This window comes from Otolemur garnettii, unplaced genomic scaffold (assembly GCF_000181295.1).
Source record: "Otolemur garnettii isolate 467f Iridium unplaced genomic scaffold, OtoGar3 scaffold00148, whole genome shotgun sequence".
NCBI classification, from domain to species: Eukaryota; Metazoa; Chordata; class Mammalia; order Primates; family Galagidae; genus Otolemur; species Otolemur garnettii.
Genome location: NW_003852543.1, coordinates 4,787,198 through 4,803,768, shown reverse-complemented (window position 1 = coordinate 4,803,768; position 16,571 = coordinate 4,787,198). Strand labels below are relative to the sequence as shown.

Genomic DNA, 16,571 nt, shown 5'->3' with positions numbered 1-16,571 from the left:
GCCGAGCCACATTGCTATTTTTTTTTTTCATGAGATTGTCTAAGTTGTGCTGGGGTAGGAATCTTGGCTGTCAAGAAGGAGTCTTCAGAGTCCAGTCTGGATTTACAAGAAGGAAAAATGATGAGAGAACTAGTAGTGAGGGTCCTGTTCTTCAGGAGAATATTCTCATCTCCGACCTTTAGACAGCGCTGTTGTCTTGAGTCTGGTACAGCCACACTGTGGGCGCGCATTTGTTGAATATTTTTATAATGAAAGCCAACATGTATGAAGTTATCTGCCAAGTACTGTCCATTATATGCATTCTTCCTTTTAATCCTATGACAACCTCAGAGTAGGAATAGCATCTTTACCAGAGTACAGGTAGAGAGAGCAAATTTCTGAATGCTGGCCTGAGTTACTAAGTTTACTTCTTCAGCATAGGAAAGGACAAGTTGAATCAGGGTTTCATGACTGCATATCGGGGTTTTCAAAACATTTCTACACTCACGGGACTAATGATTGCCAAGTATTATATAGAGTTCCTCTTAGGAAAAGCCCACTATTGTACACTGTGGGGATACAAACTAGAAATATAAAATGTATTTGGAAGATGATTTGAATTTATCTATCAAAATTTAAGCTGTACATATTCTTTGGTTACAGCAATCCCACTTGAAGGAATCTGTCCCAAAGACAGAGTTGTACATGTGCTCAAAAATCTGTACAGTGAAATGTTACAGGACTATTTTTAATAGGGTTAGGAAGAATACAATGTGAATGTCCATCAACACTGGGGGAGAACCCTGTAGCTAATGAGGATGAGGTAGACCAACATCTACTCACGTGGGAAGTCTCCAAGATATAAGGTTGGTTGTTTTTCTTTTATCTTTCTTTTATTTTTGAGGCAGAGTCTTTGTCTGTCACCTAGCCTGGAGTGCAATGACATAGTCGTAGCTTATTGTAGCCTCAGACTCCTGGGGTTCAAGCGATACTCCCATCTAGTCCTCCTGAGAAAGTGGGACTACAGGAAAACACCACTATGCCTGGCTAATTTTTTTTTTTTTTTAAAGAAACGGGGTCTCATTATGTTGCGCAGTCTGGTCTCAAACTTCTGGGTTTGAGAAATCCTCCTGGGGGTGGCGCCTATGGCTCAAAGGAGTAGGGTACCGGCACCATATGCTGGAGATGGCGGGTTCAAACCCAGCCCCGGCCAAAAACTGTAAAAAAAAAAAAAAAAAAAAGAAAAAAGAAAAGAAATCCTCCTGCCTTGGCCTTCCAAAGTGCTAAGATTATAAGAGTGTGCCACCATGCCTGGCCTTATGACATAATTTTTAAAAGACAAAATAGAAAAATCTATATGGTATTGCTTTATTTACATTTATAAAATCACTATGTATATATGTATAAATACAGAAGGTGCCAAAAATGTATGCACATTTAAAGAAAGCGAAAAAAATCTATATTAAATTTGTAATACATGAGTCACATTTGACTTCTGCAATTACAGGAGATATAAGATACAATATAACAAACATTATTGGTACATACTGAATATTACAATTTTAATACACTTGTTTCCTTTCTTGAGATGTGCATACATTTTTTGGCACCCTCTGTATATGTTATGTACACACTTGCATACGTATGTATGTGTAGAAAAAGGATTGGAAGGAAATTTACCAAACTGTTCAAAATGTTTCCTCCATGGATGGGAATGATTGTGAGAAAAGATTCCCCACATTTTCCTCTAAAGACTTTCGAATGGTTTAAATCTCTTATGCTGAGAATATATTCATTACTTACCAAATAAAAATAAAACAATTAAAAATTAAGTTCTCTTTATATCATTTTATCATTTGCTTTAAGGTCTGTACCTTTTATTAACTTTTTTCTGTACATAATTAATATATGTTCAGAGTTAAAAGTACTATAATAAAACCCAAAAACTATATAAATAAAGAGCAAAAAAATTATAAAAATAAAAAACAAGCTTCTCTAACAATCTCACCACCCAGTAAAGCTGTTAACATTTTGGTAAAAGGAAGAAAGGAAGGAAGGAGGGAGAAAGTGCTGTGTCTATATAATACATACATGGAACCAAAATACAGCTGTGTCTATATACTCCATACATATAACCAAGTTGCTAACATACTATATGAGGACTTTTGTACTCTAATGTCTTCCTGTAGCATGATTCTGAGGGCTTTTCCTCATGTCATTACTAATTCTTCAGAAACATGATATCTAATAAATGTATGAAATTCCATTATATGAATGTACTACTAGATATTTAGGCTGTTTTCAGTTTTTCATTATTAGATGCAAGGCAGAAGTAATTATTCTCTGCATATATTTGACAAGATATCTGGTTATTCCTTTATATAGATTCCTGATAATACGTAGATTTATTGGGGGTAAACGTAAGCTCTGAACATATTGTACTAAGGTCACCCCAATGTATTCTCCTACTAGCAGGATGTCACAGTCCCCATTTTACCCTATCATTGTTTACTATTTTTCAACCTTACCAATTTGATGGGAGAGGAAGTGTCTAATTGATTTTCAATTTGTGCCTTTTCAGAATGCTTATCTTTGGATACCAGTAAAGTTAAATATTTTTATATATGACTTTGAATGTTTTTCTTTTTTTCCTTTTTTATTTTTCACTTTGTCACCCTTGATAGAGTGCTATGGCACCATAGCTCACAGCAACCTCAAACTCTTGGGCTCAAGCAATTCTCTTGCCTCTGCCTCCTGAGTAGCTGGGACTACAGGCACTCGCTACAATGCCCAGTTATTTTTAGAGACAAGGTCTTGCTCCAGCTCAAGCTGGTCTTGAACTCATGAGTTCAGGCAATCCACCCACCTCAGCCTCCCAGAGTACTAGGGTTACAGGTAGGAGCACCGTGCCCAGCCTGGTTTTTTTTTTTTTTTCCACCTAGATTTTCCACTGAGGTATCTATCATACTTTCTTATTCCCCTATCCATTATGGTATGGAAGTGTGTTTATATACTGAACACTGATTTATACTGATACACCCCCTATTGCTCTTGGGACCCTTTTTGTCTGTCATATATGTTATAGATCTTTTTCTGAGCTCTGCATTCATTTTACTTACGTTTTATGCAAAGTAACATTTTTATGTATCCACTCTATAAATATGGTTTCTTCCCTGGATTTTATGTTTATGCTTCCCTATCCTACTACACTTTTTTAAGGATTTACTTTTCAATGTATTTCAAGTTGCTGGGAGGCTTAGAAAGAAGCATGACAATTCCAAGAAAATTCTATTTCCAGGGAGAGTTCACTAAATATATTTTGTTCCAAATGAAATTTAAGAATATTAAAATAATAAATGTGCACAATATGAATAAGCTGTCACCATACTTCCTAGAAAAAATAAATCAGTGTTCACTTTCTGCTGCTTCTGGAAGAAGTCAGGTTCAAGTGATAAGTTGATATCTGACTTATCAGGTTAGAGTTCACTGAAGGTCTAAATTGAACCTGCCAATCATGAGGGTCACAACAGGTCTGCTTATCTTGAGGCAAAATAGCCAGGAATCAGCCTGAAGGATAACCAACATACAGCCTTCAGAGTAAGAGTCACTGGTTGTGTTATACCAGGATGGATGTCAGCCTGCAAGGGTTATAGTTCTTAAAATGTGATTAATAGAAAAAAGTTTCATCAATTCATTTGCTTCTTCCAAACACATCAAATCTCAACTATTTCAAGGCCAGTTAGATAAGGTTTTTTCTTTCTTTCTTTTTTTAAGTTAGCCTACCTTTGATTTTTTCAACCTTTTAGGGAAAATTTCAAGTACAGTAGAACCTCTGTAAGTTGACCACCCAAGGGACTGTATCAAATTGGTCAACATACAGAGGTCATTGACACAAGGAACGAGGCTTATTGTCCTGAATCATACATGTGGTGCATGTCCAGTCTATGAAAATTAGGAGGTGGTCAAGGCAGGGAAGTGGTCAACTTTGGAGGTTCTACTGTATATAAAAAGCAGACAGAAGGGTAGAATGAGCCCCCCTTTCAGCATTCTATTTGTCCAAATTTAATAATTATCAACTCACAGCCAATCTATTTCAGCTGCTTGCCCTCCATCTACTCCTCCCACCATCCAATTTATGTTGAAACAAATTGCAAACATTGCATTATTTCCTCTGCAAATATTTTAGCATGAGAAAGGAACTTCTAAGTATATTGTTTGCACTTAGTGACTATAAAGCCTTATATGTTACTATTTAAATTACTAGTTGCAGTTATATTTGCCAGGAAGCACTGGGGTTCAAAGTTTGTGCTCTCATCTCTTTGGTGTTCCTTATCCCAACACAGTCTGGCTGTTCCACCCTACTTGTGACAAGGACTTCCTAGTGGCCAAATTCAGTGTAAGCTGTTCAGTACTTACTTGGCCTTATTCTACATTTAACTCCACTGTGCCTGGAAGTTCTTTTACTCTTCTTGGGCCTGACTGGGGGCCTCTGATGGTTCTCTTACCAACACTGTCTCTTTTCTCTCTGCCTTTCTCTGTTTGTCTGTTTCTCTCTCTCTCCTCCCCCTCTCCTCTCTCTCTCTCATTTTTTCCTTAGGAGGCTTTTATGATGGGGAAGATGCCCCTCAATTTAGGAAGAGAAGGTAAGCAAAAGAAGGACAGAATCTGTCACATTCTCTCTGTCTTTCATCTTGGATGATATTCACTTGTTACTCTGACCTAGAGAGCTTTTGAACATTTCTGCAACTCCCTATTTCCACCCATCAGCAAAAAGCCATAAACTGACAAGGCAACAAAGGCCAATTTTCTCTCATCTTAAAAAGTGAAAATTCTTAAGAGCTATCCTTTCTCTCTCTTTTTAACTGCCTTTACAAATATTTTTATCCCCACGGCTACAATACATTTCTGCTACAACCATCTAAGAAATTAATGTGGACTACTTTGTATTTGGGCAGAAAATGAAAGATAACTCAAGCAGGGAGACACGGACAGGTCACCTCATCAAAGACTTTGGAAACAACGTGCTTGTCCAGAATGGGGATGTAGGTCGAGGTGTGGGGGACTGAAGCCACTGACAAGGCATCCATGATGGTCAGTTTCCTGGCAACCAAGCCATAGGTCTTGAGCCAGTTTTCTGAAGATGTATCTGAAATACTAAGAACACAAGACTGTTGTGTTTTAAAACTTCCAGCTTGGTGGGTAACAGAAAAAAAAACTCTTCTTATAAAATTCAAGCACTCACTCATCATAAACTTGGCTTCCTTCTTGAGTAAGTTTTTCTGAGGATTTGTCATTGAGACACTCATCTGTTAGCAAGATGCCTACTTCTGTGGAAGGGGAAATAGCAGTTACATATTTTCCTCATTTATTTAAAAAGGCATTTATATAAAAAGGCAAAAGGATCACAGTTGTCTCAGCTCAGATATGACTGAGGGCTAATAAAGGGGCCATATTTCAGAGAACAGATATTAATCTGTCAGAGTGGGTTCTCAGGCAAAATTCCTTTGCAGTTCACACTAAAGGCCAATGCTTAGGTAAATATAGCACTACCATTGTTTTGCTTATCTACGTCATCCAGCATCCATTGAGAGCTCTACCGAAGAATGAGATACACTCATCCTCTCATTCCCATAATTTATTTATTTGTTTTTTAAGAGACAGACTTCTGCTATGTTGCCTAGGCTAGTCTCAAATTCCTGGCTTTAAGAGATCCTCCTACTTGAGACTCCCAAAGTGCTGGGATTACAGGTGTGGCCACCATGCAGCCTAAAATGTTCAATGAGAACACTATCAACTCCTAATTATTTAATGTTGACCCGTTAGACACTCCAAATTATGCAGGTGAGCCTTGATCAACATTTAAATTTCTGATAGTCACTATTGCGGTTCTTTAACTCTATGTAGAAAACCAAAAGTTTTGTTGGGTTGTGTTCAGTTGTGAGTTCAAATTTTCTAATTCATATTCTGGGGTTTAAATTTACATCTTTATATAAACTTGAATTTATAAATGATTAGGAATGTTACCTTTTTGAATGAGTAGTATCAAGAAGGGGTATGTGAGTTAGTGAAATAACTAAGAAATCATGTTCTAATCATCATTCAATAAGCCCTTTAGAGACTGTGCTTATAGCAGACTGTGCATTTTCCTATGGAAACGTGATAGGATAATTGAAACTGGGAAAAGATGTCACACAGATCAGCATTAATGAAAACAGAGTTTGATTACATGAGGGCTGAGTAATGACAGGTGCACATTGGTCACTCAGGTGCTTCCTACCTGAGGTACATTTGTCACCTTAGGTGTCAGGGAACTGTGAATATGTGGGATTTATCAACTATTTGAAATACAGGAAAAAACTTTTAAAAAATTATTATTTTAAAAATAATATGTTAATCAATAATAATGAAAATGGAATAGAAAAATCATATTTTCCTCATATTTAGCTCCCCAAAAGCTGACCCTTTAGGCCAAAGAAGGGTTCATTGGATGGGATCCCATGAATGAAGAGGATGAAATAAACCAACTATCAAGTATTAATGTTTCAAATTCAAACCATGGAGTTGCAGCAAGCACTATAGTTACTTACACGATCCATGTGTACATTAAACCCTCAAGCACTATAAGTGCAAGTCTAGCCCTAAGAAAATCCAGTTTCTAAAGCAGGTAGACTTGACTTATAAGGGAGTCTTTTAAATAGGAAGTAATCGGGGCCCAGTTAAAATATGATTTGTTTTTCCCAAATGTATCTATACCCTTAGGAGTCCATTGGGTGAAAGGAAGCCAGCTGGGCTCCCTGGGACAGAGACCCTGTCTGGCTTGCCTGTGTCATGTGGAGCAGTGTGGAACTGGTTGTCATCCTTCCTTTCACTGCATGTTAAGCTCTTGAGGACGGACATCTGGCTTCTGAGCAAGCTGGTTTTAGTTGATTCTGTTGGTGTCATGGGAAAAGGAATAAAAAAGAACTTTAGATAGGAGATCCTTCATTACATACCATTTTCCCCAACCCTCAGAGCACGTGGCCATAGCAGCTTTTCCCCTTTAGCTGAATTGAAACTGCACACGTCTTTTGGAGAGAAATCTGCTTCCAAGCTCAATCAGGTTGTTGGCAGGTTTCAGTTCTTTGCAGTAGTAGGTCTGAGGTCCCTATTTCCTTGCTGGCTGTAGCCCATGGCCCTCTCTCAGCTCCTTAAAGCATCCACATTTCTTTTCATGTGACTCTCCCATTGGCAATGGTGTACTGAATTCCTCTCATGGTTCAAATCTCTTTTTCTTTTCTACCACCAACTGGATAAAACTCCTACTTATAAGGGCTCAGGTGATTACACTGGACCCACCTATCCAACCTTGTCTTTAAGGTCCATATAACATGGTTATGAGAGTGATGTCTCAACATATTCAAAGGTTGCAGGATTTGGGTCAATACATCTTTGGTAAGCCATTTTAGAAATTCTACCTGCCACAGTTGTTGTCCACACCGATATCTACCATATTTTCTACCTTCTGTTGCATTCCTTCTCCTAGCAAGTGATACTTATCAAATAATGATCTTTATGCTTTAGAGGAAAAGAAGCTATGCCAAGTCAACTTGATTACTTTTCATATTGGATGATATAAACCACATTAATTGTAAATGTATTCTATACTTCACAATTTAGCAGCACCAGTACCTAGGCTTTATGTCAGCATTCGTAAATTAAACATGTTCAAATATTCATTGAGAGGGAACTCACCCTCTCCTATAAGAAATAGATAGTTAAAGATTAGCTAAGTATCTGCAAATTATCTATCTTTTACACAGAAAAGTAGTACCATGCATGGAGGTGAGAGTGTGCTTTTTGTGGTACAGGTAGTACCAGCAATGACCAGTAGGGGTCCCAAGTAAGGGTGAGCCCTGTCTTGGTTGCCTCTATAACCAGGAGTTGAGGAAGATACACTTTCTTTGGAACTGTGTTTGTGAGAAAAAGAGATAAATGACCCACATAGGAGAGCTGAGCTCCTGCCAGTGACTGTACTGGTAGGCTACCTTGACCAAAATTTCTAGATGAAAACAACCAGATTTTGTGTGTGCCATATGAAACTGAAATTTAGCTTCCAAAGTCCCCAAACACAAAAACTATTCTATTCTCAAATGCTATAAATATCGAATGAAAACATGTTTGTTTGGCAATGGATTCAAGTATTTAACTCCTTAGCTTCTGTATTACTGGTCATTCATCACATTTCATCATTTTTTTTAACATCAAAAGTGAAAAGTTTTGATGAAAACTGTGAAATAGAGTGTAAAGTGAAATAAAAGTTCAGCATGATTCAATACCAAGGACCCCAAATCTAAACGAAATTGTAGAAGTGACAATAGGCCATTAAAATGCTTAGGACAAGTAGTGACTCTCACAAGAGTCAGGTTCACTGGGGTAGGTAGGCAGGTCTGGCTGAAGGCATACCACCAAACACATGGCCAATATGAGAAGCCTGTTTGTCCCCATAGGTCCAAGACCCTGCTCCTTGTTCAGAGATACCAGGAGCAAGTAGACAGATCCCGTGAGAGGGAACAAGTTTCTGGAAGTTGCTATTCCAGGAAGTCTCCTGGTCCCTGAGATTTAAAGGTTATCCTCCCCTGTCCAGAGACCCAGAAACTGCAGTGGGAGAGGTTACCACAATGACCCCACACCTGCAAGACACCTTACATCCTGGCCTGAGGAGACCCTTTTCAGCACAGGTAGTACCAGCAATGACCAGTAGGAGTCCCAAGTAACCCACAAAAACAAAGCATCAAAATAACTGCCATTGGAACCACAGCCCACAAAAGCAGGTCAAGGCCTATATGCTAAATTTAAACAGGGTGACTACTTCCTAAAAAAAGATTTAAAGAGGCCCCAGAGACCCTAACATCATAAACAAAATGTTCAGGACACTATCAAAAAGCACCCGTCACATCAAGAACCAAGAAAATTACATCTTTAAGGAGAAAAAATAAATGGTGCCAACACCAAGATGTATTAGAAGTTGAAGTTACCAGGCAAGGATTTTAAAGCTAATCATAAAAATGCTTCAACAATTAACTACAAATTCTCTTGAAATAACTGAACAAATGGAAAATAAAACTTATAAAACCTGGGGGATATCACTAAATATCTTGCAGCCATTAAAAAAGTAATAAAGAAATATAATGCAGACAGCTATGATTTAATTTTAAAAAGTAATAAAGAAATACAACGAGCAATTTTGTCCTCATCAATTTGACACATTAGGAAGGAATGGACATATTAATTCCTTAGAAACTACAAATAGCCAAAACCAAGATGAAATGGGTGATATGAACTGTCTTAAACGTTATAAAACCACTATAAAAATTGAATTATTAATAATTATAAAAAATCTCCTGAAAAAGAAATCTTCAGTTCCAAATGGTTTCATGATAATTTTACCAAACATTCAAAGAAGAATTAGATTAATTTCTTCTAGGAATAGAGGACAATTTCCCAACTCATTTGATGAGGACAGTATAAGTTTGGTACCAAAGCTGGACAAAGATGGTATTAAAAAAGAACAAAAGAGAAAAAGAAAACTATAGGTCTTTGAACTTTGATATAAAAATCCTCAACAAAATATAAGCAAACTGAATCTAGCAATGTAATAAAAGAAGTATATGCTGAGAGCAAGTGGGAAATATTCTAAAATACACAAGGCTGCTTCAACATTTGAATATCATCAATGTAATCTAATCTAAATTATCAATAGATCAAAGAAGAAAATCATTTATCATTCTTACAGAAAAAGCATTTGGCAAAAATCCAGTACTCTTTCATGGAAAAAATTCCCAGAAAGCTAGGAATATGGGCAACGTCCTCAACTTGATAAAGATTTTCTTCTATTTTTTTCTAGAAGTTTTATGGTTTTATATTTTATATTGAACTGTGTGGTTCATTTGAGTTCATTTTTGTATAAGAGATTTAGGAGATTACGGAGATAAGAGATTATGGAGATTTAAGTCAAGTTACTTTTTCCTTTTTTTTTTTTTTTTTTTTTTGCCTATAGATGTTGCTCTAGCACCATTTGTTGAAAGGTATTACAAGGTAGTTATTCTGTTGAACTAATTTTGCAACTTTGTCAAAATCAGTTTGGTAAATTTATGTGAGTTAAATCTCTGTTCTATCTGTCTCTCTGTCTATCCCGTACCACATTGTTTTGACTAATATAGTTACATGTTAAGTCTTAATATTAGGTACAAGGATTCCTTCAACTTCACTCTTTTCTTCAAAATTATTTTAGCTATCCTCGGACCTGAAGTTTCTGTCTTCAGCATATTTTAGAATATGCTTGTCTATGTTTATAAAAAAAATGTTTCTGGGCTCAGTGCCTATAGCTCAGCGGTTAGGGCACCAGCCACATACATGGAGCTGGAGGGTTCAAACCCAGCCAGGGCCTGCCAAACAACAATGACAACTACAACCAAAAAAAAAAAAAAATAGCTGGGCATTGTGGCAGGCACGTGTAGTCCTAGCTACTTGGGAGGCTGAGGTAAGAGATTCGGTTGCTGTGAGCTGTGAGGTCATGGCACTGTACTGAGGGTGACATAGTAACACTCTGTCTTAAAAAAAATGTTTCTGGGATTTTATTTTGAGTTAAATTAAACATGTAGAGCAATTGGGTGAGAACATGGTATGTTTCTCCATTTATTTAGGTCCTCTTTGATGTCTTAGGGCAGAATTTTGTAGTTTTCAACACACAGATCTTGTAAATGTTAAGTGTATATGTATTTTATTTTATTTGCAGTAATTATAGATGGCTTTTAATATGGTTTCTGTAGGTTGATTGTTAGTATACTGAAATGCAATTAATTTTGTGTGTTGAGCCTATCAGTGGCAATGTTGCTGAACTCATGTAATAATTCTAGGAATTTCTATTTTTGGTAGCTCTCTTGCTGTTTCTACATAGACAATATGCTATCCACAGATAGAGACAGATTACTTTTATCCTTCCCCACCTTTCTGGCTTTATTTCTTCAAGATAGTGTGGTATTGGACAGAGGGACAGACAGAATAGAGATTTAACTTACATAAATATACCCAACTGGTATTGACAAAGGTGCAAAATTAGTTCAATAGACTACCTGGTTGCAGCGGCTAGAACTTCCAGTACTATGTTGAATAAGAGTGGTAAGGGAGGACATCCTTACCTATTTCTCAATCTTATGGGGAAATAACTCAGTCGTTCACCATTTAGTATAATTTTAGCTGTAGGGAAGGGTTTAAAGCAGCGGTTCTGCTGCAGGTGGGTTGTGACCCCTTTGTAACAATGAAAATAGATCCTGCATATCAGATATTTATGTTACGATTCATAGCAGTAGCAAAATTACAGTTATGAAGTAGCAATGAAGATAATTTTATGGTTGGGGGTCACCACAACATGAGGAACTGTATTAAAAGGTCACTGCGTTAGGAAGGTTGAGAACCACTGGTTTAAAGGAAGGTAGATGTGGTTATAAAAGAACAAATGGATACAAGTAAAACTGGGACAATCTGAATAGGACCCATGGATCAGATCAATATCGGTATCCTGGCTTCAGTACTGTAGTAGAGGTTACCACTGGGAAAAACTGGGTGAAGGGGAAGTACATGAGATTTTGCGAAATGTATAATTATCTTAATAAAACTTCTAATTAATACATACAATGTTAGGGCTTTTAAAAAAATACTATATGAGTTTCGTTTTATTCTATTTTCTTGCACTGAAGCCAAACCAGTAAAGAGTCAAGCCGTTTTGTTCACTGATACCTGCATGGAGGACTTTCCTTTTCTGACTCTTTTGATCCAAAAGGCCTGATGGTTCTTTCAACATATTCAGGGACCAGGCTCTCATTGATTCGACATCAGATTGAAGTTTTGCACATTTTTCTGGGGTTGAAACCATAGAACAGATTTCCTTTTGATGCCTGCTTTGATATAGATAAAAAGTAGACCAAAAAAAAAAAAAAAAGATAAAAAAAAAAAAAAGGAGGGGAAAGAAAATTTCCATCAAGAAAGCAGAGTTAAATCATTACCTTCATGTTGAACACTTCAAACTTAAAGAAGTGAGCCTTCCCTCATTTAGATTAATATAAAAATAGCCTTTTTTTTCTTATTCCATGCAGAAGACTAGATAGAGCCCCAGCCATGGAATCAGAAGATACAGCTCACGTCACGAGTCTAGTCCCTCCTGGCTATGTGACCTTGAGGAAGTGGCTCAGTCCTCTCTAAATCTCTTCCCTTTCCTCATCTGAAATGCAGGAAACTTCACCTGTGCCCCACCATGTAGGCTGTTGCGGGCATTAATATGAAGAAGAGCTGGTTGTAAATGCATAAGCATACAGAAAGCCATTTCCTAACCAAAGTGTCAACCAGCAAGCTCTTACAAAAGCTAGAGAAAGGAAACTTCCGTGGCAAACGATTCTGGAGAAAATATAGGGCCGGCGGGAGGGGGGGGGGCGGGGGGAGGATCCTAGAAGTCCTTACATATTTTCCCAGACATTACTTTCTTTGTAGTTCTGAACACAGACAGGAAAGTTTCTGGAAAAATCCCCTGCTCCAACACTGTAAAGTGTGCCCTCTCTTTGTCACCAGCTGTCCCCCAAATACCTCCATGGAGCACCCACCCCACTCCATAATCCTCTGTGTGATTGTGTCCACCCTGTGTATCCAGGGCAGAGAGCACCAGGCTTATATCTATTTGTGCATCCCAGTTCTCTTGGTACATAACTTTGACTCAATAAAAGGTTTGAAAAAAAGATTTTGAGACTATAACAAAGGGCAGTTTGTTGTTGACTATAGCTAAGTAAGAGGATCAACTTTTCTTAAGTGTAAGGAAGTACAGAAGCATGAATTTTATAAGGTTGAGGTGCTGCCTTTTACTCCTTATGTCAATTCTGAGCTCTTATTACATGCCAGGTATATTCTCATTTAATACACCCAATGGTCCTGGGACTGCCATTATTTCTATGTAACAGATGCAGGAACTGGGGCTCACCAGGTTAAGTAACCTGTCCACCCAGCACACAATGTCTGGAATATTAAAATGGTTCTCTGATCCCTCCAGCCCCTAATAAAGAAATATAAAATCCAAGACTGCATCCACTACTCAATTCAATAGACACATTCAACAGACCAATCCAACTTTCAAGAAAGAGCTGGTCACTTTGTCCTGAAATTTTTTAGTTTGAGTCTATGAATAGGGGAAGACAATGGTTAACACATTGACTGCCACAAAATAAAACATTTTTCCTTGGGGCCACGGTGTTTTATTACAAAACAGAATAAAAACTTCAAAAACAATACTAAAACATATATCATAAAAAAGTAACATAAAACCTTGAAATTTAGTAATGTAAAAAGTAATGTGAAAACTTGAAAAACAGTTCACAATGTGGCACTTATAGGTCCTGGCTGAGAATAAGAAGCAAATAATTTACACTTGAGTGCTGCTCATTTATTTGGTTCTTTGTTAATCTTTTTAGATTTTTTGAGTTTAGAGGATGTGTCTGTTCTTACCCAAATACTTAAACAATAGTGCTATAAAATCATCTTGTAAGATGGCTGTTATAACACCGACCTTTTTACTGATTCCATGTTCATGTCCTGTCCCCAACCCATATGAATGTTTAATTTGATATTAGAAAGATAATACATTTTGATGAACAAGAAATTCTGATTAATAAATGTATTTTCAATTTTTTCCCAGTTTGCCATCATTCTTTTAAATATAAAGATACTATGCTACAGGGTAGGCTGTGATAACTTGACTATCTGGGGTAATGGTTTAATAAGATTTGACAAATGTCCTGAGTGTGGGAGGTAGTTTTGATTTTTGTTTAAAAACTACTGATTAGAAATATGTTAGAAAATTGGATATGGACAGCCCTGAGAAATCGTCTATCCCAAACCTCATTGCCACAGCCATGATTTTACAGAGGAGGAAACTGAACCCTATAGCAATGTGGCAGTGTGGAGAGACATTACGGGACTCGCCAGGGTCACATGAGGTGACGTCCAGACCCCAGGCCTCCTGATCCCTGAGTCCAGTCTCCTTGCCCACAGCTCCTCTCTTCCCTGTCATTGCTTGGGTTGAGTGGATATGGAGGGCTGTCCACAATAGGTAGAGATAGAAAGTTTAAAAAGTCCATTGTTCTTAAATTATTAATTCTCTTTGCTTAAAAGAAACCTAACTTGATCATACCATGTGATTCTTTTCACTGAAAGAAATCTCACAGAACATTTTTGGGGGAAGCAAACAGGGTGTCTGAGAGGCCCCCAGCCATGGGGAAGACAGGGGATCTGGCAACTCACTTGCTGTCTCCTTCCTTTTCCACGTTGTACCACCAATCCATGATCAAGGACTCAGAATAAAGGTCTTGCACCTTCTCCAGGTCACTCTGCCCCTGCTCCATTTCCTTAACTAAAAGAGTCAGATCTTTATTCTGCCAAAATGAGTTGTGAATACATTATGAGATGGTATAAAAGAGTTCAAATTAAAAGCGTTTCTAACTGAAAGCAAACTGTATCAGGAAAAGAAGAATCTAGAGAATTTCACGTGGTTCTTATCCACTTTTAGCCAGGTTCATTGATACATAATTCATGTACAATAAACTGAACATACATATGAATAAAATGTACCATTTGAAAAATTTTGACATTCACACCAGTGAGATTATTACAGTCAAGATAACAAACATGTCCATCCCTCATGCCCCATTGTAGATCTGCCCTCTGTCCTACAACTCTTCTCCCTTAGTCTCAAAGAACTACTTATCAGCCTTCTGTCACTACACAATTAATTTCAATTTTTTAGAATTTTGGACTAGAAATGGACTCATACAAAAAACACTCTCTTTTTTGGTCCAGCTTCTTTCACTCGTAATTATTGTAAGAGTCACCCAAGTGGTAGCATGAATCAATACCAAAATTTACTTATTCATTCACTTGTTCAGGACACTTGATTTGTTTCCAGGTTTGGGCTATTATAAATAAAGCTATGAACATTTGTGTATAGATCTTTGTATGGGCATCTGCTTTTATTTCTCCTGACAAAGTATCTTGAAGTAGAATGGTTGCATCATATGATTTGTGATGTTGAACTTTTAAAGACAAAACCAGGTTCGGTTTGGTGGCTCACACTGTAATCCTAGCACTCCAGGAGGCCAAGGATGGGAGGGTGGTTTTAGGGAGTTTAAGACCAGCCTGAGGAAAAGCGAGACCCCATCTCTACTAAAAATGGAAAAAAATTGTGGGCCATGGTGGCACATGCCTGGAGTCCCAGCTACTCAGGAGGCTAAGGCAGGAATATCCCTTGAGCACAGGAATTTGAGTTGGCAACTCCTGTTGATGATACCATTGCACTTTAGCAGGGCTAACAGAGCAAGACTCTGTCTCAAAACAAAAACAAACAAAAAACAAACTACAAGACTCTGTCAAACAACAAACAAAAAACAAAGAAAAAAATGTTTTACAAACTGGTTGTATTAGTTTACAACCCCATCAGCAGCATATGAGGTTCCAGTTTCTCCACATTCTTGCCAACACTTGGTATGGCCAGTCACTTTAAAGTTAGCCCTTATATGGCTCTTATCACACAGTCCCAAAACAACAAGTGTCGGTGAGGATTCGGAAAGAAAGGAACACTCATACACTGTTGGTGGGACTGCAAACTAGGACAGCCTCTATAAAGGATACCTCAAAGAACTAAACGTAAATCTATCATTCAATCTAACAATTCCACTACTGTGTATTTATGCAAAGGAAAGAAGAACATTTATCATAAAGACACTTGCACTTAAATGTTTATAGCAGCACAACTCAAAATTGCAAGGATGTGGAAATAACCCAAATGCTCATTAATACATGAATGGATTAATAAAATATGTTATTTGTATACAGTACAATTCAGTCATAAAAAAAATGGTGACCTAGTATCTTTTGTAACAACCTAGATGGACTTGCTGACCATTCTTCTTGGTCAAATGCCACAAGAATGGAAAAACGAACACATGTACTCAATACTAAACTGGAAGTAGTCCATCAAGTGCACTTAGGAAAGTAAAATTCAACAGGAAGCAAGTAGGTGGGAGGGGGTGAGGAAGGGCTGGGTTAATTCATACGTAACAGGTATAATCCACACATGTGGGGTGAAGGTCATGCTTTGTCGTGAAATGTACAAAATGAACTATGTAACCACAATGTGTGTATTCCTATAATATTCTGAATTTTTTTTAAAAAAGAACTTTATAAAGAAAAAGATGTAGCCATTCTAATAGTTATGTAGTGGTATCTAATGTGGTTTTAATTTATATTTTCTTAATGACTAACAATATTGAGCAACATTTTATGTTTTTGTTGTAATGCATATATCTATCCTCTTTTTTGGTAAAATATCTATTTAAATCTTCTGCCCATTTTTTTGAGTTTTCTTTTTCTTTGTTTTTATTAAATGATAACTGTGTACATTAATGCAATCATGGGGTATAGTGTGGTGTTTTCATATACAATTTGAAATATTTTCATCAAACTGGTTAACATAGCCTTTATGTCATTTTCTTAGTTATTGTGTTAAAACATTTATATTC

The 16,571-nt window shown here is 37.2% G+C and overlaps 1 protein-coding gene across 1 annotated transcript in view; it reads right to left on the bottom strand.

The window, feature by feature from the left end:
- VWA3B (von Willebrand factor A domain containing 3B) overlaps positions 1 to 16,571 on the bottom strand; it is a 184,199-nt gene that overhangs the window by 48,205 nt on the left and 119,423 nt on the right. The window contains exons 14-18 of the mRNA XM_003799288.1: positions 14,299 to 14,429; positions 11,755 to 11,912; positions 6,801 to 6,908; positions 5,222 to 5,306; positions 4,977 to 5,133 (exon numbers count right to left, since the gene is read on the bottom strand). Coding sequence (XP_003799336.1) covers positions 4,977 to 5,133; positions 5,222 to 5,306; positions 6,801 to 6,908; positions 11,755 to 11,912; positions 14,299 to 14,429 — 639 coding nt within the window. The remainder of the gene's footprint in view (positions 1 to 4,976; positions 5,134 to 5,221; positions 5,307 to 6,800; positions 6,909 to 11,754; positions 11,913 to 14,298; positions 14,430 to 16,571) is intronic.